Source organism: Rhinopithecus roxellana, chromosome 1 (genome assembly GCF_007565055.1).
Source record: "Rhinopithecus roxellana isolate Shanxi Qingling chromosome 1, ASM756505v1, whole genome shotgun sequence".
Taxonomy (NCBI): Eukaryota; Metazoa; Chordata; class Mammalia; order Primates; family Cercopithecidae; genus Rhinopithecus; species Rhinopithecus roxellana.
The window spans coordinates 55,907,026-55,928,871 of NC_044549.1; the positions used below are offsets into that span (position 1 = coordinate 55,907,026).

Below are 21,846 nucleotides of genomic sequence, written 5' to 3' on the forward strand. Positions count from 1 at the left end.
GGGGCAGACCTCCGGGAAGGGAATGGTCACGTGGGGCATCAAGTGCCCCAGATGCCCCACCCCACAGGAGTTCCTTTTCTTTCTTTTCTTCTTCCTTTTTCAGCTCACTGCAACCTCCGCCTTCCGGGTTCAAGAGATTCTCCTGCCTCAGCCTCTCAAGTAGCTGGGATTACAGGCATGAGCCACCACGCCCGGCTAATTTTTGTATTTTTAGTAGAGACAGGGTTTCACCATGTTGGCCAGGCTGGTCTTGAACTCCTGACCTCAGTTGATCCGCCCGCCTCAGTCTCCCAAAATACTGGGATTACAGGCATGAGCCACCGTGTGCAGCCCCTTTCTCTCTTTCTTGCTTCCTCCTCCCTTCTTCCTTTTCTTTCATTTTTAAAACATTTTTTAAAATTACTATAATTTTTAAATTTTATTTATTTTTTTGAGACGGAGTCTAGCTCTGTCACCCAGGCTGGAGTGCAGCGATGCGATCTTGGCTCACTGCAACCTCTGCCTCCCAGGTTCAAGCGATTCTGCTTCAGCCTCCTGAGTAGCTGTGATTAAGGGAGCCCGCCACCACGCCCAGCTAATTTTTGTATTTTTAGTAGATGGGGTTTCACTGTGTTGGCCAGGCTGGTCTCAAACTCCTGACCTTGTGATCCCTGGCCTCCCAAAGTGCTGGGATTACAAATGTGAGCTACTACGCCCGGCCTATTATTATTATTTTTGAGACAGAGTTTCGCTCTTGTTGCCTGGGCGGGAGGGCAATGGCGTGATCTTGGCTCACTGCAACCTCTGCCTCTCAGTTTCAAGTGATTCTCCTGCCCCAGCCTCCCAAGTAGCTGGGATTACAGGCGTGAGCCACCACACCCGGCTAATTTTTGTATTTTTAGTACAGACGGATTTTCACCAGGTTGGCCAGGTTGGCCTTGAACTCCTGACCTCAAGTGATCTGCCTGCCTCAGCCTCCCAAAGTGCTGGGATTACAGGCGTGAGCCACCGTGCCCAGTCTAAAATTTTTTTTTTAGAGACAGGGTCTGACTCTGATGTCCAGGCTGGAGTGCAGTGGTACAATTATAGCTCATTGCTGTCTTAAACTCTTGGGCTCAAGTAATCCTTTTGCCTCAGCCTCCCAAGTAGGTGGGACCACAGGAATGTGCCACCATGCCCAGCTCATATTTTTAATTATTGAAAAAAAATCCAATTTTTAAAACCACGCACAGACTCAAATGGGCACAGCACCAAATTATGACACATTAGAATCCTTCCCATGTACTCAGAGAACAGGGTTTGTGCTGAGCTTGAAAAAGGGCTTCTCTTGCTGTCCCTGTCAATCAAAGAGACTGCAAGGTGGGCTTCAGACACAGTGCTAGCATTCGTAAACACTTATTTGTGAGAATCAGCGGTCACTTCATCCTGTGCTACCAAAATCAAACACTGAAAGAAACTGGACATTGAGACCAACATAAGACTACAACTACCATCCCAGCCCCCAGTTCAAACATTTGTGTTCATTGCTGTTCGCCTTGATGGACTGTATGCTGAGAAATAATTTGCATTTGCAAAATACATTTATGCTAACAAGATGCTCATTTTATCTGTTAAAAAATATGTATTTGAGTTGCACACGAAACGTGCTTTGAAAGAATCAGCTCCAAAGTTCTGGGGGACTGAGGCAGGAGGGCTGAGGGAAATGATGAAGAAACAGTGGTTTTCAGTGCGGGCCAAGAGAGTAGGCAGCAACGGTCAGTTCTTGAGCTGTGGAGTGCCTTCAACAAGGGTTTTTAGACACATGCATCTGGTGCCTCATCCCAGAACCTCACAGGCCTAGGGACCTGAAATGCTCCCTGTGACAAAGCAAACTTCATATCCTCACATGCTGAGATGGACTCAACTTTCAGTCGGGAATTGGGCTGGGTGTCTGTCAGTCTGCGCCACCCATATCCAGAGTGTATCAGAGTCTGGGTTCAGTGGCAACCACTTTCACTGCCCTCTCCTGCCCCACACCTAGCGCTCTGCCTGGCCCCTTTGCTGTGGGCGTGAAAATCTGGCACCCAGGCTGACGGGAGAGAGCTCAGTCTGCCTCTGCTGCTTTCTGTTTCATTCATCACTTTCCCCTTCACTCTGGAGCCCACGTTGGCTGTGGGGCACCTCACTGGCTCCTGGGGCCCCTCTGGGGGTTGAGGCTCTGGGCTGCATTTGGCCTCTGCAGCCTGGTCACGCCTCTCCTGGCTGGGACGTCAGAGGACTAGGTTCAAACTCCAGCATGGCCAGTTGCTGGCTGTGTGACCTTGGGCAGGTTAAGCCTCAGTCCCTTCATCCGTATAGTGGGCCAAGGAAGGGATCCCTGATGTGCCAACAGAAAGATTCATGACAAAGTGTGTGCGGCACCTGGCACTAGTTTACATACTGCAGATGCCCGGTACTGTTGTCAGCACTTCAGGTCTAGGAGGGTGTTCTTCCCAACTCTACCTCAAGGGCTGCCTTTGGACTGTGTCCCCACATGGTCACATTTGCATCTCCAGACACTCCGATGCTGCCTCTCAGATATTCTGAAAGCATCCTATGCTGTCAAGCTTCCCGACTGTCCCCCCCAGCACCCCAGCCTCCAACTCAGGTGGCCCCATTTCCCCCAGGTCCCAATCAGAGCCCTGGGCCCATTGTGGTGGTCCTGGCCATCCCACATCCAACCCCTCAGCAATGGCTGAGTCAGTTCTGTTCCAGAGTATCTGATGCCACTGCTGCAGACTCCAGCCGCCTCCAGACCCTGGACAGTTGCAACCTCCTGCCCCGGTCCCTTTTTCCTGGAATCCAGAAAGAGCAGCCTCAATGCCTCTCTTAACTCTGTAACTCAGCTCAAAAACCTCTTTAGGGTCCTGGTCCCCAGAAATGCATTCAGCGCTCAGCCAAGGGCACCCCCCAGCACCAGCTTACCCCTACACATCCCTACCCATGTGTCTGCAGAACTCCAGGCCTTTGTCCAGACTGTCCCTACTGCCTGGTATATTCCTGTCCTATCCGCCCCTCCTCAAGCCTGGTGTGACGACTAAGGCATCCAGCTCCAGGTCACTCAGCCTGTGCCAGAATCACAGCTCAGACAGCATACAAGCAAGTTTCTTAGCCCCTCTGTTTGTTTCCTCGTAGGTATAATGAGAGGGTTCACAGCCTCCATCTCTCAGGATGTCATGAAGGTTGAGTAAGATAATCCTGGAAGTACTTGGCGCAGGATGCACCATATTCTATAGGACCCTCCACTTGGTATCATCTCCCGAAGTACTTGGCGCAGGATGCACCATATTCTATAGGACCCTCCACTTGGTATCATCTCCCTGGTGCCTGACACATAGTAGGTCTTGAGAGACTGAGGCCCTGGCCCTATACCTCAGGAGACACACCCAGGTGTAGCTGCAGGTCTTCTAGAAAGCCCTCTAGGGACAGTCCTGGAAACCCTTGCTCCTGCTCCAAGGGTCCACAAGCCCAGGTGACTTCTGCATTAAGCTCTGTAGGGGACAGCCCAGGACCTAGTTATGCTGGCCTCAGTGTCTCTGATAGTCAAATGGGCACCAATGGCAGCCTCATCCTCCCTTCCAGTCTAGCTATGCATCCTGCTGACCCGTAACTGCATCCTGCTGAGCCTTGATGTCCTCAACTTTGTAATGTAGGGACAATTAAAAACCCCATGTGCCAGCCCTGGCAACATCAAGAGACCCTGTTTCTACAAAAAAAAAAATAATAATAAAAATGAGCCAGGCAGGGTGGTTCACACCTGTAGTCCTAGTTTGCTTTGCTTGGTCATGTAGCTCAGCCTCACGCTGACTTCCAGGAAGAGCAGAGGGACTTGGCCGCCTCTCCAGGCAGGCAGGCCTGTTCCTGGAAAGCAAGGCAGGGTAGGGGGTCTTCAGGTGGCAAAGGAAAGACCGGCAGCTTGGAGCCAGAGAGGAGACCTGGGATTGTGCCCCAACTCTGCTCCTGTCCTGCTAAGCCTCATCTGTAGCACAGGGATCTCTGTGTTTCAGGCACCAACAATCTGCTCCCTGGGCTCAGTAGGGGATATCTGATCCCACCATTTCCCCAGCCACATGCCCCAGAAAAGGGCTGCAGACCTAGTACAAGACGGAGCAAAAAGGTGACATCCTCTGCTCTGAGAGTTAGTGTCTGAGGAAGACTCTAGACCCTGGGAAGGGGGCCACTTAGCCAGGCCTGCCTACCATGGGGCATGGCTACTCTGAGCTGTCACACCCTCCCCCTTTAGGCATAGCTGGGGCAGGTGGAGGTCAGCCCAGTTCAGGGCTTTCAGTGAGGCTGAGGTAGGCTTCCCTGCCTTTCCCACTCTGTGAGCTGTAAACTTGGCCTTTCCTGACCATTTTCCTGCAGGACTGTTGTATGTGTGAGAAGTCGTCTTTGGAAGAAAAGGGGCCCCTAGAATTTGAAGCTTCTGATTCCTGGTTATGAGGCCAAAGATCCCAAAGGTCCTTCCAGACATCTCAGGAGGGCCCTGGGGGGGAAGAGGCTGGGGGTTGTACAGTCAGTTCCCTCACCGGGAAAGCGCCCACTCATTCCGCAAGCGGGGGATATCCTGCTCTCCTCCCACAGCTACCAGTTTCTGATGGGACCCAAATCTGTCCGCACACTCAGGGGCTACAGTTGGCCTAATGTGGCTCTTACCTGCCCATAAACATGGCCCAGAGGGCTTTATGGGCCTGAATCCCTGGGTTTAGTAGCTACAAGGACAGCCATATGAGCACCACCTAATTAACTTAATTAACTAACCACAGGCCCTTGGAAGCAATGGCAGATGAGAGCACCACACTGGGAGTCAGTAGTCAAGTGCTGTGTTACTTCAAGTAAGCCCCATCCCTCTCTGGGAAAAAAAGATCAGGGATTGAACATAAGCCTTGCCAAGACCCACCCCTTCCAGTATAAACAGGCCCTCCTGGCTTCATCCAAAGTGTATCTAGGTGATTTGGGGCCAAGGTGACCCTTGAACCCAGGTGTCCATGCTCTCTGTCCCCTAGCTTCTCAGTTCTGAAACCCAGCATGAGGCCCATGTCTGGCTTCCCAGTAGTTCTCCATATGGCTCCTGGGTTAGGACTGGCCTCAGGAGCCCTAAGCCTTAGCCAGGTGGGATAGTGTCTCCAGAGTCCCTTAGTACCCCTGGAGAGGGAGGTCCTAGTCCCAGCCTGGACAGGGACAAGGCTGAGGGCACCAGTTGGCCACTTCAGTTTTAGGGACCAGGAGGTTGAGAACCCCAGGGATAGCCCCATTCCACCATAGGAACAGAATGGTGACACAGCTCTGCTCAGGCCTATGGCTTACATGGAGGGGCCAGGCCCATTTCCTCAAAGTCAGGGGCTGCTGTGCTCATTTCACAGATGCAGTACTTGCAACCCAGAGAGTACAGGGCCCCTGCTCATCCTCACACACCCAAGGGGTCCTGGGCCAGTCACATTAACTCCACAGGAAAGCAGGAACAGCCTTGGCCCCAGTCTCTGAGGTCCTCTCTGGACCCAGTCTCTGGAGATGGGTCATGGAGGCCAGCCTTGCACTCTCTCCCCACATCCCAGTACCATTCCTCAGCCACTCCCTTCTGGGACCCATGCTGGTCAGTCTTCCAGTCTTCTCACTCTGGGAAAGGGCCACCTCTCTCCAAATATGAGTAAAAAATGGGGAGCCCGGGCAGTTTAGGTCTGAAGGTTGAGTAAGAGTTCACCGGGCCACATCACCTATCTGAAGAGAGGTGGTTAAGGCAATTTATCATGACTCAAAACTCTTCCAGCCTCTGCCCATTTCCACATTGCAATTCCAAAGCCACTTCAATCAGTAGGCATGTGTTACAGCAGCACTAATTTGGGCACCACAATCTGTATTCATTTCCCATGGCTGCTGTAACAAATTATCACACATTTAGTGGCTGAAAACAACACAAACCTATGATCTTACTATTCTGGAGGTCAGCAATCTGAAATCAGTTTCACAGGGCTTAACATCAAGGTGTTGGCAGGACTGCATTCTTCTTGAGGCCCCAGGGAAGAAAAGGCTGTCTGCATTCCTTGGCTCATGGCTCTTCCTGCAGCAGTTGCATCACTCTGACCTCTGCTTCCATTGTTACATACATTTTCTTCCGTCACTCTGACACTCCTGCCTCCTTTACAGAGGCCCTTGTGATTATACTCAGTTTACCTGAAAAATCCAGGAGACTCTTTCCATCTCAAGATCCTTAATCACATCTGCAGAGTCTATTTTCCTATGTGAAGGTAATATAGTCACATGTTAAGGATTAGGTGATTAAGACACTGCGATTTTGGGGGGTCACTGTTCAGCCTACCAGAGCAGTGGTAGAGTTGCTTTGACAGTCCCAAATCCAGTTCAGGGGGCTTGTCCAAGGTAGAAAGTCATGAGGGGGAGATCAGGTCTCTGTCCTAGCCAGGACTCTGGCTGGAGGCTGGCCGAAGCCAAGAGCTCCAGGAAACCTGGCGCCTGCTCCTACTGCCGCCAAGGACAGCCAGTTCTCCTGGCACGGCTGTCGCACAGGGATCAGGTGCACTTGAGCATTCGAAGTGGCCACTGCTCAACTTGAATGGCTGCCTGGGTCGGGCAGAAGGCCAGGTCCTCATGGCTTCCTCTCCCTAATGACCGGAATACATGGGCCACCAGGTCAGATGTGGGCCACATGGGAAGTCCCAGCTCTATTCTAGAAAATGCATGTACCATCAGCTTACCGGTAGACATTTACTGAACTTGGGTATGCCAGATCCACAGGGGGCCCCAGAGATGAGAGGGATAAGAAGGTTTCTGAAGGCATAGTACAGAAGGTCATTGGTGCCAGCAGAGGTATGAGCTAGGGGAGGCAGGAAGAGCACAGAGCAGGTGTCCTAAAGGAAGCAGCATTTGTGTTGGAGCTTGAAGAAGTGGATCGTTTGCACTGCCTGGGCAGAGGGAAGGTGTGTGTTCAGGGCATCAACAGTGCTGCGCAAAGGCTGAAGCCCAGGGCAGTAGAGAAAAGAATCCACTAAGAAGGAGCCAATGAAGAGAGAGAAAAAAGAGAGAAAAGAATCGAAGGTGGATAGGGAAAGATATGCTGTCCCGCAGAGGTTAAAGGGGTTCCCACCTCAAGCCAGCAGTTCTCAAACCTTGTCAGCAGTGGAACCCTTTGTTCTGATGGCAGCCTACTCAGAGCACTGATGGGGCCTTGGGAGGGCCCCCAGGGCTTTTCCCACAGTTGTCCTCCCCCATCTCTTCAGAACTGGATTCCATAGGACACAAGAGAACACACTTAAGTCATGGGGAGCCAGCTAAGTGTTTGGGGCAGGGATTGGGAGCAGCCAATGGCCCAGGGCCCAGGTGGGGGTAAAGGAGCCAAAAAGAGTAGATTTCTTGCATTTACAAGGTTGGAGGCATATTTCAATAAGGCAGCTGGATGAGCCCCATGGAGAAACCCATTGACAACTGGGAAAAGCATCCAACTGTGAGACAAGGCCTCAGTTTCCCCAACTATCAGAAGAGGAGATAGAATACTTTCCCAGAGTACATCAAACAGGGGCTCCTACACTCCTGTCTGTGCTCTGGGCTCTGGCTGAAGGAGGCTGCATGGGCAGTAGGCACATCTCTCAAGACCTCAGGGGCCTGCACAGCCTGGACTCCACCATCAGCTCCATGTCCTCCTCCCATTCTGCCTGCAAGTGCTCCTTGACATATGCTGGTGGTGGTGGGGAGGTAGTTCGAGTCTCTGGCTTTGGCCTCAGGAGCAAGGGAGGGGATAGGGCAGGTGAGCCTGGCTTTCCCTGAGCTGGAGCCACTGGCTGCCCTGGCCTGGGCCTCAAGGCACTGGGGCCATAGTGAGGAGGGGCTGAGGGGAGATGTGGGCTGCCAGGCTACCAGCCTGCTGGCTCCATCTCCAGACAACGATGAGGAGTCAAGAGCCCAAGACTGAAACTCCTGCCTACCCTTCTTTCCAGACTGCCTTGTATCCCTGCCTGCCTTATGTTGGTCCCAAGCATCAGATGGACACCTGAGGGCATCAGGGCCTTCCTCCCAGTGTCTGCCCTCTGAGGAAGGCAAGAAAAAATGCCACAATATGCCAAGTCAGGCACCTTCCATGGGCTCCTCACACGCATCCTATGAAATAAAGCATTTAGTCACATTTCTCAGTCTTAGAAGCCAAGGCTAAGTGAGGTGAAGTCATCTGCCCAAGGTCACATTGTGGTGAGGGGCAGATTCTGGGATTGAAATCCAGGCTGGTGTGGCTACAACATCAGGGCTCAATGTCCAGGGCCCAATCAAGCCAGTGGCTGCAGGCTTGAGGCCCCACCTGCCAGTCCTCTTGGCTTGGACCTTTTCCTCAGCAGAGTCAAGCTGCACATTTTTCTGGGCAGAAAGTTGTCCCCGAGGGCGGCTCCTGCTTGTGGCCCCAGCTGCCCCAACACTGTCACTCTCCAACACTGCACTCTCTTCTGGTGCAACATCCACAAGCTCGCCAAGGCCCTTCCTCAGGAATAGGCCTGAGGCCAGGAGGGTGAGACCATCAGGGAAGTCAGGACTGGCTGAGGGGTAGGGGATGACAGACTACACTAAGGTCAGGGCAACTGCCCTGAGATGCTGCTGAAGACAGCAAGAGCCAAAGGGCACAGGGAGGAAGACAGAAAGGGCAACACTGGTGAGGACCTTAGCAGGCAAAGGTCTGTGAGCACGGAGGACTCAGGGAGTGGGAGCCTCGCCCTGGTTGTGCACCCCTTTGCCCTCCCGACCCAGGTTCCTTCTGGAGCAGCCTCCTCAAAGGAAGCCAGGGGCAGCTCAGGGTTCATGCAGCTGGGGCTGGGCATGGGGCAGGCCACTGGGGCGCTGGAAACTGCAGCGTGACCTCTGCCAAATGCATCCTCCAGCCATAGTGCAGGGCGACACTTAGGCTGGTTATGACTCCAGCAATATAGGCTCCCCAAAGGGAGGGATCTAACTTACTATCTCCACTTGGCCACTGTCATGGGACCTCAGGCAGTCCACACCTTCTCTTGTTCTCTCTGCCTGGAAAATGGACATTCAGATGCCAGCATGCACATTCCACTTGGCTAAGAGGAAAGAGGCTGCCACTTGGCGTTGGCCTTGGACTCAGAAGAGCCAGCTTCTCACAGGGAAAGGAGCTGCCCAAGGTCCCACTGCAGGACACAGCCTTGGAACTCAGCTCTCCTGGCTGCAGCAGAGGATGCTGCCCATCAGACCATACTGCCAGGCCCTGGAAGTGCTGGAGTGGCAGGGGGCAGTCTAGTGGAATAAGCCAGCCTGGTTTGCCATGTTCCTTAGGACCCACCCTGAAGCAGGCTCACACCACCAGTACTCACCAACCTAGAGATTTCCTGTCACTGTTGATAGGAAGGCTGGATCTGCAGGCCTCCTGGTGGCCATGAGTCTGCACAGACCAGAGCTGGGGTGGAGGCCACAATCCTGTGCCCAGTATCTCAGTTTCTCACTCTCACCAGTCCCAACCAGGTACACATGCGTTATTTGAAACCCCAGGGGGTCAACTCAGGAGGGATGTTTTAGTTAAAAGCTATGGGGATAAAAAGGAAACACCCCTCACTGGCTCAAGCCTTCCGTTAAATCAATGTGGATGTGCGACCCAGGAACTGTGCAGCAAGGACCTCCAGGCCCTCCCCTCCAGAAAGCAGGCAGTCATCCTTGAGCCGAAATGCAGATGAGCTTCCTGTGCTTGAGCCAGGCTTGGCCAGAGAAGTGTGTACGCATGCACCCAGGGCAGTGGAGGACTGATCAGTCCCTGGGAGTGAGCTGCTCTACACCAGGCCCCATGGTATCCAAGGCCAGGAGTGAGGACTCATGTGCCTTCCTCCTCCACGCTGCACCTGCACACCCCTACCAAGCAGGGGACTGACGGCCAGCCCTGCTGGGGCAGAAGGAAACTCTCACCCCAGCGCTACCTGGGAGTAAGGGGTCAGGGGACCTGCAAGTCATGCACAAATCATTAGGTCACCATTTGTTAGTCTCTCAATACTTTACTGGCCATATCCCCCAATACTCCCACATCTATTTCAGCAACACACAGCAACTGCCCTCGGCCATCCTGATGTGATGGAGCCAGACTGAGAACTTGGGTTTACCCAGGTGTCCTAGAAATATCCCAGAAATGCAGAGCATGGGGAAATCACAGAACCTTGGGAAATACCATAAGCACCTGGGTTCTGGAAAGTGCCATCCACCTCCCTCTGGTCAGGCTGGCGCCACAGACAAGGCATCCACAGGGCAGCCACACTATGGCCTAGACCTCTGGATATGCAGGAACCGGGGCCTGAGGAGACAGGGATAGAGGCTGGTTACCACCTGGGCCTCAGGGAATGAGCAGGGAGTGGGAACAGCACACTCTCCTGACAGCCAGGGCTGAGGATGGCCCCAGTGGAAATACTAGCATGCTACAGGGCTAAAGAGGGGTAGGATCTCACCTCCCACAGAAGTCCCTGCGCACAGCCACAAGATTAAGGTACAGTTCAGGCCGGCTCTGAAGCCAGCTGCTGACAAGCTCCGGGTGCCTTGGGTCCACTTCTAAGAAGATACTACTACATGGGGGAGAAACGGGTGGGCTCAGTAGGACAGGTCTGGGGCCTGCCCTTCTGGGCTGCTTGGGCTGGTGAGGTGAGGGTCCTGTGCTCATCTCTGCCAGGGCCTGCCCAGTACACATTAGGAGCAGCGGAGGCTGCTGGGGACAGACCTAGGAGACCCATCCCATTCATACCCAGAGTCCTTCAGGAGCTGGGGTGCCAGGGCCAGGATGTGGGTAATGATGTCCATGCCCTCCTCCCCACCGTCCAGGGCCGCAGGGTCTTCATAGCTGAAAGGGAAAGCAGTGGGAGGTGACAGCCTGAGGAAGGGGTATCTGAAATGCATGGAGGGCATGGGCAGGGCCTCCACAAATGGGGCCCTGTGGAACTTACACTCTAGACTGAAGGGCAAATCTGAGGACCCAGAGAAGGGCCCCAAATGGGTGGTAGCTCCTCTTCCCTTCCTCTCATGGGCAGCACCCTGCCAGGCAGCGCCAGGCGTGCTTGCTGAATCCCACTGGCTGATGGCCTCTCCTGATGGACTGACTCATGTCAGGGACATGAATGTCTCCCCACAAGGCTGCTCCTCTTCTTGGTTTGGGAGATCTGGGGCTTGCCCTGATCACTCCTGAGAGCCCAGAAAGGGAGAGCCAACACCCCAACCCCATCCAACATGACTACTGCCCCATCCAGGACTCCTGGGCTGCCCCTGGTTCTCAGCCCCTGTGTAAAAGCAGGATCACCTGGCGTAAAGCTAGCCTGGGGCCAAGTTTTAGTCCCAGTTTTCCCACTGAGCCCCCATGTGACCATAGACAAGACACCTTCCCTCTCTGGGCCTCAGTATTCTATAAAATGACGTGCCCATCTACAGAGCACCCCCTATGAGTCTTCCACTGTGTTTGATGCTTTCAAGTCATCACTGAGTCCTCCCATGGCCCTGCAGAGGACTACCTCTCTTTTTCCAGAGGCAGGAAACAGGCCCAGAGAGGTTCGGTGACTGTCCAGTAGTCTTAAGTAGGAAGGCAGATGCTGAATCTAGGTAGGATTGTGGGCTCTCCAGTGCATCCACGTAACACCACTGCCTGCTTCAGTACCAACTCCCCTGTCCCTCCAGATGGTGTGGTCCTCGAGGGCAGACTAATCCCATTAGGCCTTTCCAGGCCTGGCCTCCCTGGCCCACCCTGCTTAGCACCTGCGGATCTCGGGGGCCAGCTGTTCCATGTCCTGGTGGAAGACGTAGGGAGGGTTGCTGACGACCAGGTCCACAGGGCCCAAGGGCAGGTGTGTCCAGCTCCTTTCTGTAGTCAAAGAAGAGGACACACAGTAGGGACTAACCCATTGGGAGGTAAAGGATGGTAGCTCCCCCTGCCACCATGTCCCTCCTATCACGCCACACCCTGGGCCTGCCAAGGGATCTGATAAGTCAGACCTGCAAATTAGTGCCCAGAGTCCTCAGCTGACAGCCTGGTGGAGCATGTACATGCTTTAACATGGCAGCCCTTCATTTCAAGACATAGAATGTCCTTGCCAAAAATCCTCATTACACAAGACTCCGTTCAAGTGCCACTTCCAGGACGTCCTTCCTGACTGCCTAGGCAGGAAAGAGCCTTTCTCTTCTGTAGCTCCACCAGCCTTATAGCCAACATGGACTGAGAGTACATGGAGGGTAGACCTGGCCTCATCAGCCAATTCCTGATGGCTCTGACTACTGGTTTCACCCTGTGCCGGGTGCTACACCAAGCATATCACACTCCATGGAGGGGGCACACAAGGCTCAAGGATCCCATGGGTAAGGCAATGGAGCCAGAACTGGAGTTGGAGGCCCGGACACACTGTAAAGGCTATGGCTGAGCTGTGCAGTGCCTGGATCGCTTCTTCCCAGGCCAGGCAGGGGGAGAGGGGCACTCTAGTATTTTGGTCCTGAAGGCATTAATTTAAGCTTTTGCTTATCTGTTGCCAACAAGCAAGCCCTTAACTCATTAGTTATGAGGAATTCATTGACCTGACCCCTGATGGGTCAGGTCAGCCTAGGAGGCAAAAGCAACTTGTCTGTCCTCAGCCAAGACTTTGTTTGAACTGCCATACACATGTGTGGTTGTGTGGCTTTTGGGGAAGCCCTCCCTCCATGTCCACGGAGTGCCTCATCCACCCAGCAGCACCTGTATCTAGTCTCCCTATCTTAAGGAACATGCAGGGGAGAGTACCTGAGGTCATGTCAAGGTGGATGATCCAAATCCTGTCCTGCAACCGAAGCCTAGATAGACAGGGAGAAAGGGGTGGGCACGGGGGTAGATCCCTACCCTTCGCTACAAGAATGAGGTCTTGTAGTCAACCTTTCTTGGACCAGCAAGATACTCACTGCCCACTACCCATTCAGAACTCCATGGGACCCATGCCAGGCTACCCCACTGCTTCCTCCTTCTTGGGAGGAGAAATCAGACATTAGTGAGTTTGAAACCTGAAAAGGAGTCAAGATCAGGCCCCAAAGTGCAACTCCCCCACCTACCTCTGAGCGTTCTCATGGGTCAGAGAGATGGCAGCCTCCCCCTTATCCACAGCAATGACTCGGCTCTGTCCCAAGAACAAACAGAGGATATGTGGAAGGCAATGCAGAGAGATGCTGGGAGATACTGGGCCTGGGAGACCCTCCTCCAATCCCCCACCAGAAGAGAAGGGAAATACCCAACAGCCTTTTCTTCTTGGCCAAAATCTAGCCAGATAGATGTGGTAGGCATTAGAGTCTGTGAACCACAGTGGGCTAGGGGCAGCCCTGTCCTCCCTCATCTAGCTGCTTCCCCTCAAGTGCTCCTAGCAGAGGGATGTGGGGGAAGCACTAATGGGAGGGACAGTGAGTGTCATTCGCAGTCTATCCAGAGTGGGTGGAGAGGCTCACCTGAGGGAGCTGGCTCAGCAGGCTGAGGGAGATGGCTCCCGATCCACAGCCTACCTCCAGAATGAGGGGGCTGCCTGGGGATCCCACAGCATAGGACCTCTGAGCCACCTCTTCCAGCACCCACTCAACCAGTTCCTATGAAGCAGAGGGGTCTGGATCAGAGTTGGTGCCTGGGGGTGTTGGTACAGAGGCCTAAGCAGTTACCCCTGTGAACGTAGGAAGGGGAGGTAGCCAAAGCCAGACTGACCTTCATGTCAGCTGGGCCATGGCCAAGTCACCCTGCCCCGCCAAGCCTCAGCTTCCCCATCTGTACAACTGAGCCCAGTTGAGGATAGCCCACCTCATGGGGATGTGGTGGGGATTAAATGAGCTAATCCATACCTGTTTCATGTTAAGTGTTTAATCAACCCCAGCTAAGCCCTTTACAGACATCCTCCCATTCTTAGCATTTCTTAGCAGAAATGCTAAGAACTGGCTGGGCACAGTGGCTCACGTCTATAATCCCAACACTTTCTGAGACCAAGGTGGGCAGATCACTTGAGTTCGGAGTTTGAGACCAGCCTGGCCAACATGGTGAAACCTTGTCTCTGCTAAAAGTGCGAAAATTTGCCGGGCATGGGCATGGTGGCGGATGTCTCTAGTCCCAGCTACTCGGGAGGCTGAGGCGGGAGAACTGCTTAAGCCCGGAAGGTAGAGGTTGCGGTGGATCAGGATCGTGCCACTGCACTCCAGCCTGGGAGACGGAGCAACACTCCATCTCAAGAAAAAAAAAAGAAAAGGTAAGAACCGTATCTGATAGTTCCTGGCCACTCCCTCTGGCCTGACCCTGCTCCCAGAGCTTTTCCTGTATTAATCTGTTAAATCCTCACAAGTGTCCCATGAGGAAACTGAGGCCCCACCTGAGCCTGGCCTGTGGTTCATGGTGGCCAAGAATCAGGAGCTGGTGTGACAGAGCTGAGCTTGAGAGGCCCCAGGGAGGCTCCTAGGCCAAAGGGACAGGGAATTTCCTCCTTTGGAGAAGATGGGTCATGGGGAAACATGGTCCTGACTAAGGACCTGAGGGCTGTGGCATACACAGGCATAGCTCAACAGGCATGGGTGCAGAGGGAGGTGCCTGACTGCACTGTACCTGCCCTGGCAGCAGGAGGACATTTTCAGACATTGCCACTTTGGAAACAAGACAGTTTCAAGCCTTGCCTACCCAGCCACTGCCTGCGAGGACTATGCCTGCAAACCAACATAGGGTAGGGGTGAAGGGTGGAAGGCTCCTACCGTCCAATGGCCAAAATGTTTCCCAGAGGGTCAGAACTCCTGGGACCCCAGGTCTCAGGAAAGACTGGCTCAGGGAGCTAGGGATGGTGGGCAGCAAGTGGGTGCTTCCCTGATCTGAAAAGAGGACCACCTTTTCCATAAAGCCTTCCTCAAGCCTGGGCCAGGCTCTACCACGGCTTTCCCCACCCTGAGCCTAAGGTCTAGCCTAAGGATGCGGTATGCCTCTCCCACCAGACTCCATAACGGGAAGACCTGAGGTCCAACTCATCGTAGTGTGTCCCACACTGGCAGGGCTTGGCCCACAGACAGACTTCTTGGCTACTTTCTTTCTTTCTTTCTTTTTTTTTTGAGACAGAGTTTCACTCTTGTTGCCCAGGCTGGAAGGCTGGAGTACAATGGCGCAATCTTGGCTCACCGCAACCTCCGCCTCCCAGTTTCAAGCGATTCGCCTGTCTCAGCCTTCCTGAGTAGCTGGGATTATAGGCATGCAACACCATGCCTGGCTAATTTTGTATTTTTAGTAGAGACAGGGTTTCTCCATGTTGGTCAGGCTGGTCTCGAACTCCCAACCTCAGGTGATCCGCCCGCCTCGGACTCCCAAAGTGCTGGGATTAGAGGTGTGAGCCATGGTACCCGACCCTCTTGGCTACTTTCTAAGTGCTGGGCAAGCTCTCTGTGGCACCACCCTCTGCATCTCACACCGCCAGGTCTCCCCAACACCCCAATGCCATCAGCCAGGCTCAATGGAGCAGAGGGCTCCAGATCACTCACACCCATTTGCCACATAAGTTCCCCAGTGCTGGGTTCCAAAAAGCATCTCACCCTTCCAGGCCCCCAACCCCAACAACAATGTTCACCCACCCTGAGGATGTCAAGTCCAAGCCAGGCAGAACTTGGCCAGCAGGTGCAAACCTCCCTGTTCCAAGCCTCTTCTGCACCAAACAAATGATTGCCTGTGGGTGAGGGGGCCCAGCTCCAGCAGGAGAAGGCATATATTCACCAGCTCTCACCAGCCCTGTGCCAGGCACTACCGGAGACCACTAGGGTACTTGTGGCAAGCTGGGCCTGCAGGGTTGGGACAGGTACAGAGTGAGCAGTGTAGGGTTGTGGCTGAGAGCCTGTGGTCTCAGTGGTGAGGCCACACACTGAGAGGTTGGCAGGGTGACCAGGACTTGTCAGGTGTGTGAGCCTCTCTTGGTTTCCTGGCCATAGACCTACTCTGGCTGGGGAATGACCCCTCAGTCAGCCACACTGGCCAGTCACCTCACAGAGATACTCAAAGACCTCAAAGACACACACCACGTATGTGGATGGCCACATTGGGGAGGGTGAGAAGCTGAGAAACTAAGCCCCTGCCACCGCTAGTGGCCTCTTGCTTGCCATAATACTCCAGAGCACAGGAGGCTCATCTTGGCTGTAGGGCCACTTGGGGCAGGGGTAGACAACAGCACAAGAAGTCCAGAAACTTTCTCTTCTCCGCCCAGTGAAGAGCCTCCCTCAGCCTGACGCTGGTGGCTCTTTCAGGGAGACTAAAAGCCAAGCTGGTCACAGGCTCAAGGCACCCCCTCCAGGTGAATATGGAAAGAATCCAAGAACAGGGTGGGGCGCAGGGGCATGCGGGAAGGAGGTGAGGGGCAGGCAGTTGTTGGCTCTGCCTAGAACTGCTGCCCCAACATGGACTTCATACCCCATCAAGAGGTTGGCCCAAGGCCTCAGCAGAACCTGAGTGCCCAAAAGTACCCTCTATTAGGATGGCATTCCTGGTGGAGCAGACACAGGGAGGTGGCATTGCCTCCTTCAAGTCAATCACAGACAAAACACTGATCCTCCCACAACCTGTACAGCCTCACAGCAGGCCAGGTGAGAATGGTTCACACCCCCAGCCCTGAGTTTCCTACTGTACTCACTGCCAGGCCAGAAGCTGAACCACCTTCTCACCCCTAGGGAAAATCCAACTCACTGGGTCACATGCCTCCTGCAAGTTTGCACTTCAGACTCCCCCTTCATCAGACACCATCCTCTGCACCCATTCTCACCACTCCCTGCCACAGGCCACGTCCTCTTGAGTTCTTGGTAAGGCATCCCCCGATGTGGCTTTACATTGGGGTGAACCTGGTGAGTTCTCAGAAATGTCTGCACAGTGAGGTGAGCACCTGGCCTCCCAATCGCAGCATCTCCCCTCACCCCACCCCTTGCAGTAGAGCTGCTCTCTTGGCCCAGACCAATCGAAGAATCAGGGCCCACATGGGAGCCAAAGTCCACACTTGATACTCAGAACCCTGGCACATATGGCTGGTGCCAGGTCAGCTCTGAAGGAACTCAAAGGTCACCATGCCCTGACCCTGGGCAGCCGGAGACAGCAAATGATCTCTTTGCTAGAGATCATGTGTTTTTGGGAGCCACAGGTAAGCCTCCCAAGGCCTGCAGGTGGCAGGCCACACCTTGCTCTGGGTCTCCATACTGTGTCCTAGGTCATGCCAATCCCAGATAGGGGAGCCACCACGAGAGGGATGGGGCTCTGACCTGGGAGTCAGGAAGTCCAAGTGCTGCCCTCATGCTCCCTTCCTTGACAGCCCTATGACTTCAGCAAGGCCTCAGATTCCCTGCTGTCCCTGCCCTAACACTGGGCAGTGAAGCAAGGACCTGGCCTCCCAACCACATGACATGGAGGGGAGAGGGATCAGAGAGTTTCTTGGCTAGGGGACAGAAGCTGGGAAAGTGCAGGAAGGGTTTGGGGCCCCTAGCCATGGCAGGGGAATGGGAATCTTTCCCAGAAATGTTTGTGTGCTTGGGTCTTTCTAGAAACATTCCTTCTCAGAAACTGGCGCCCTCTGACTTGCCCACCAGCTCTCACTCAGCTCTACTCCCTGGTCTGCACCCTCTGGGTCCCAGCTCTACCACCTACAAAGTCAGAGGGGAGTCCAAGAAGGGCCATAGAAAGTGTCTCTTCCAGGACCAGGGTGCCTTACTAAGGGATAGCACACTTGCGCCACACATCCCTAGTCCTAGTAATTTGAGGGACAACACAGGTGATTACCAGACCAGTCAGTAGACCAGATTCTCTGGTCTGGAGGCCTAACCCTCTCATCAACTGGGCCCAGAGAGGGCAGTAGGGCAGTGACCTGCCCGAGGTCACACAGCTGATACCAGGTCTCCAGGTGTCCTCCTGGAGCCCTCTCCACTTCCTCCATGCCTCCTGAGAAGCTGCTGGAGGACACTGTTCCCTGTGGGTTGGGTAAGCCATGGGACAGCTCCCAGAGAAACAGCGGAACAGTCTAAGTACTTGGGCAGCACTATTTGAGGCACTCTGGGACATTGCCAGACCTAGAGGCTGGGGTGGTAGCTTAGAACATGACAGTCAAGGGGACCAACAGGAATCATGTCCTCTGGGCTCTGCCAACACAGACAGCGAGGAGATACGTGTCTAGAAAGGCACTGTCCCTGAAGTCATGGGGCCCCAGTGCCCCCTGGAGGAAGCCTAGGGTAAGACCGGTACCCTGAACTCCACCCTCATCCTGATCCTGCCTTGCCCTGGTGGCACACCTACCTCTGTTTCTGGCCGAGGAATAAACACTGGGGGCACCATCCTCAGGCTGAGCCCCTGAAAGTCCCACTCTCCAAGGATGTACTGCACCGGCATCCTGCAGAGAGGGCAGCCAGGTGGTCATCAGTGACAGAGCCAGGAACAACAGGACCATGCCTGGGTTGAGAGATACCACTTGTGGCCAAAGATATCAGGCAAGACCATGTCTCCAGGGCCTTGGGACTCCTGAGGCAAAGCCTTCCCTCCCTCCCTTCTTCCTATTCACTACCCTGGCCCCACTCTTGCCACCCCGAACCCTAACACTTCCTTAGTCCTTGGACATTCTCCTCCTCCCTGAACTTGGTGAGGATACGGGAAGCTGGACTGCTGCTCCCCAAACACATCCTTCAGGTCTGATCCATGGGTGCTCACCTCTGCAATCGACGGCTACTCAGCTCCTGGATACACTGTAGTTGCTGAGAGGTCAAGGGCTGGGTCCAAAGTGCCGGCCTCAGGCTCTGAAACTGTCCCCACAGAGAACGTAAGTGGCTGGCTCACTGGGCCCAGAGGCCCCAACCCAGGTGTCTTATGTGGATAATGCCTGCCTAGCACTGGTCTGGAGGCCCAACGCTCTCATCATCTGGGCCCAGAGGTGGCAGCATCCTGCCCAAGGTTACACAGCTAATACCAGGCCTCCGGGTGTCTATCCCAGAACACTTAGGCAGAGATTTATTCATTCATCCAACAAACTGTTACAGTGTGTGCCAGGCGTTAAGACGTTCCTTCAGAAAAATCCCATCAGTCTCAGCTAAGAACTCTAAGTGAACAGAAAACCTGGATATCTCTTCCCGAAGTCCTCCCTCCTCCCTCTTCCTGTCCTTTTGACAACACTGAACTTAACTGTTTTGGCTCCAAGGACATGAGCCACGATGTACTCACTGGATTCCCGGGCCTCAGGGATACCTCTCTTCTCAAAGACCCTAGTCCAGTGGCTGACCAGTTCTGTGGCACTGGATAACCCAGCCAGAGGTGGTTGGGGTTGCCATGAGCTGAAGGCCCAGCCCAGGGTACGTCCCCCTCTCCCTGGGCCAGACAGGAAGGCCCACAGCATTCGGCCCCAAAGCTCCATGTCTCAGGAAAAGGTTCTCCAGAGTGCTTCCAGGTTCCCAAGTCTGCCGTATGATGTCAGCTGCTGAGGTGGGTGCTGAGAGTGGCCCCTGGACCCAGCTGGGTGGAGATGGAAAGGTCACAAGTTCTGGTGCCCTAAAATGGCTCTGGTCCTCAGATATAGTTGGTTGCCACCCTGGGAGTGAGAGGAACCAGGAAAGCAGGTGAGCCTTGTATGACATCCCCCCTTCTACCAATACATTGCCTAAGAATAGTTGTGCTCTTGCTGACACCCCCTTGACTCCATTTAGAGCCTCACCCACCTATCTGATCATTCTTGTCTTGGCCACTTATGTTTTCTTCACATTTTTAGCTGGAATGGGCTGAGCCCATGGCTCAGTCTCTGCTAATAAATGGGTTGGTGGTAGGTTAGGGTACATATTTGGGGATAGGACAGATCTGTGTCTAACCTAATGTGTGTGATCTTGAGCAAGTCATTATTTCTGAATTTCACTTTCTTAATCCGTAAGATGGGGGAAAATCACACCAAACCTATGGCAAGCAAAGCATTAGACTATGAATATCCAAGGCCTGGGAGGCAGCTCAACACACAGCAGAGACCAGATGTTACATGATCTTAACTGATGTTACAAGGGGCAGATGATTGCTTTTGATTGGGAGCTTTGAATCTGACGTTTTGTGTGTACTGTCATGGATTTATATGCTGAAAATTTCCTCCTAATTTAACCCATAATCCAGGACATCAGCATAAACCGCCAACTAAAAAATTTACAATTTTATATTTAAAGATGTCACAAGCAAATTTAACTGAAGGTTTAAAATCAGTGGTCCCCTTTGCTTCCAGATAGAAGTCCAAACTAGCGTTTATTGAGCACCTGCTAAGGGCCACATCTTCAAATACAAGTAGGGTCCGAGAAGGGAAGCGACTTGCCCAACGTCACTTAGGTAGAAACTGTCCCAGGTAAGCTGGGCGCGGTGGCTCACGCCTGTGTAATTCCAGCACTTTGGGAGGCCGAAGTGGGCGGATCACGAGGTCAGGAGTTCCAGACTATCCTGGCCAGCATAGTGAAACCCCGTCTCTACTAAAGATACAAAAAATTAGCCGGGCGCGGTGGCGGGTGCCTGCAGTCCCAGCTACTCGGGAGGCTGAGGCAGGAGAATGGCGCGAACCTGGGAGGCGGAGCTTGCAGTGAGCCGAGATTGCGCCACTGCACTCCAGCCTGGGCGACAGAGCAAGACTCTGCCTCAAAAAAAAAAAAAAAAAAAAAAAAAAAAAATTTAGCCGGGCATAGTGACGCGCGCCTGTAGTCCCAGCTACTCAGGAGGCTGAGGCAGGAGAATTGCTTGAACCCAGCAGGCAGAGGTTGCAGCGAGCCGAGGTCACGCCACTGCACTCCAGCCTGGGTGCCAGAGAGAGACTCCGTCTCCAAAAAAAAAAAAAAAAAAAAAAGGAGAGAGAGAAAAAGAAATTGTCCCAGGCAAGACACGAACCCGAGTTCATCAGACTCCAGAAGCGGCTCTGTGCACCAGTACGCCGTCCCAGGAACCAAGGCCCGAAGTCAGGTGTAAATTCCCTCACAGCTACGTACTGCATTGTTAACGACCCAGACGGGGTCCCCTCCCTCCAACCCCGTTTCCCCATCTGCACTATGGAGAATGGGACCGGCCAGGTCTCCAGGGGGTTGCAGTCGAAACATCCCCTTCCGATCCCCACCTCCCGTGCATACCTGCCTGAGAGGCTCCCCACCCTCCCACCAGCCGGAGAAGCTGCCCCGTACTGAACGCCAGGACGTGCGTGGCCCGTCGCTCGCTCCCTTGGATGCCCCGCTTCCGGGGTTGGCGCATTTAAGAAAAGGCTCGGGCGGACGCCGTAGCTCAGCTTCAGGGTTCCCATCGCCTGTGGATTCCTCCCAGGAGACCCCTGCGGATGGGTGGGGAGGCTGTGAATTCCACGCCCTCTACGCCCGCAGGCCTACATGCGGGAAAGTGCGGGGGATTTGTGTGGGGTTGACCCCTGGAGACCCGGACCTGCTGGTCTTCCTTAAAATCACATCAGGGATTTGGCTGCAGCCCAAAGGGATTGCTCCGAGCTGGCTTTTAGGAACCGAGTCTGGTAGGTGTGTGGGCAGAGCCCAGTAGCCTGCCGGAACGGAGGCGTGTCACCAAAGGACCTGTGTGTTCTAGCGGGGACCAGATGTCCGGGGGCGTGGTCTATCTTAGCCTGGGGGCCGGGTGGAGCTGTGCGAAGGCGGGTTCTAGTGTTGAAGATAGGTCCAACTTTGGGGTCCAGTCCCAGTGTCGTGACCCTACCTAGGTCAGTGGCCGAGCCCACCAGGGGGCCGGCTGAGTGGCGGCGAGACCCCAGGGGCCGCTCTTTTCCTGGTGCGAATCCTGACTCTATTTGGCAACTCATCAAGAGACTTTGTCCAGGTGTTGGGACCCCTCGGGACCTCAGTTGCGCCTTCTATAAAATACACGGCAGCGTCTCCCAAGGTGTGTCT

General features: G+C 54.1%; 1 protein-coding gene across 11 annotated transcripts; it reads right to left on the reverse strand.

The window, feature by feature from the left end:
* Window positions 1-1,563: 1,563 nt before the first annotated feature.
* On the reverse strand, window positions 1,564-21,489 carry HEMK1 (HemK methyltransferase family member 1). Of its 11 annotated transcripts, none has more exons than XR_004058791.1 (12): window positions 21,073-21,489; window positions 19,119-19,520; window positions 18,650-18,741; window positions 18,242-18,335; window positions 13,423-13,557; window positions 13,036-13,100; window positions 12,734-12,783; window positions 11,722-11,827; window positions 10,724-10,819; window positions 10,434-10,547; window positions 10,169-10,282; window positions 1,564-6,168 (listed from the first exon to the last, which is right to left on the reverse strand). XR_004058791.1 is itself a non-coding variant. In XM_030936108.1 (12 exons), exons 4-12 carry the CDS (start codon window positions 18,390-18,392, stop codon window positions 10,246-10,248), a joined length of 846 nt encoding a protein of 281 aa, XP_030791968.1. In that variant the 5' UTR covers window positions 18,393-18,394; window positions 18,650-18,741; window positions 19,157-19,520; window positions 21,073-21,489; the 3' UTR covers window positions 1,564-10,245. The 11 variants fall into 11 exon arrangements, 6 of the variants coding, with proteins under 6 accessions (XP_030791968.1, XP_030791668.1, XP_010367313.1 ...); XR_004058788.1 differs by having other exon boundaries at window positions 1,564-6,614; XR_004058781.1 differs by having other exon boundaries at window positions 1,564-9,529.
* Between the last annotated feature and the right edge of the window lie 357 nt (window positions 21,490-21,846).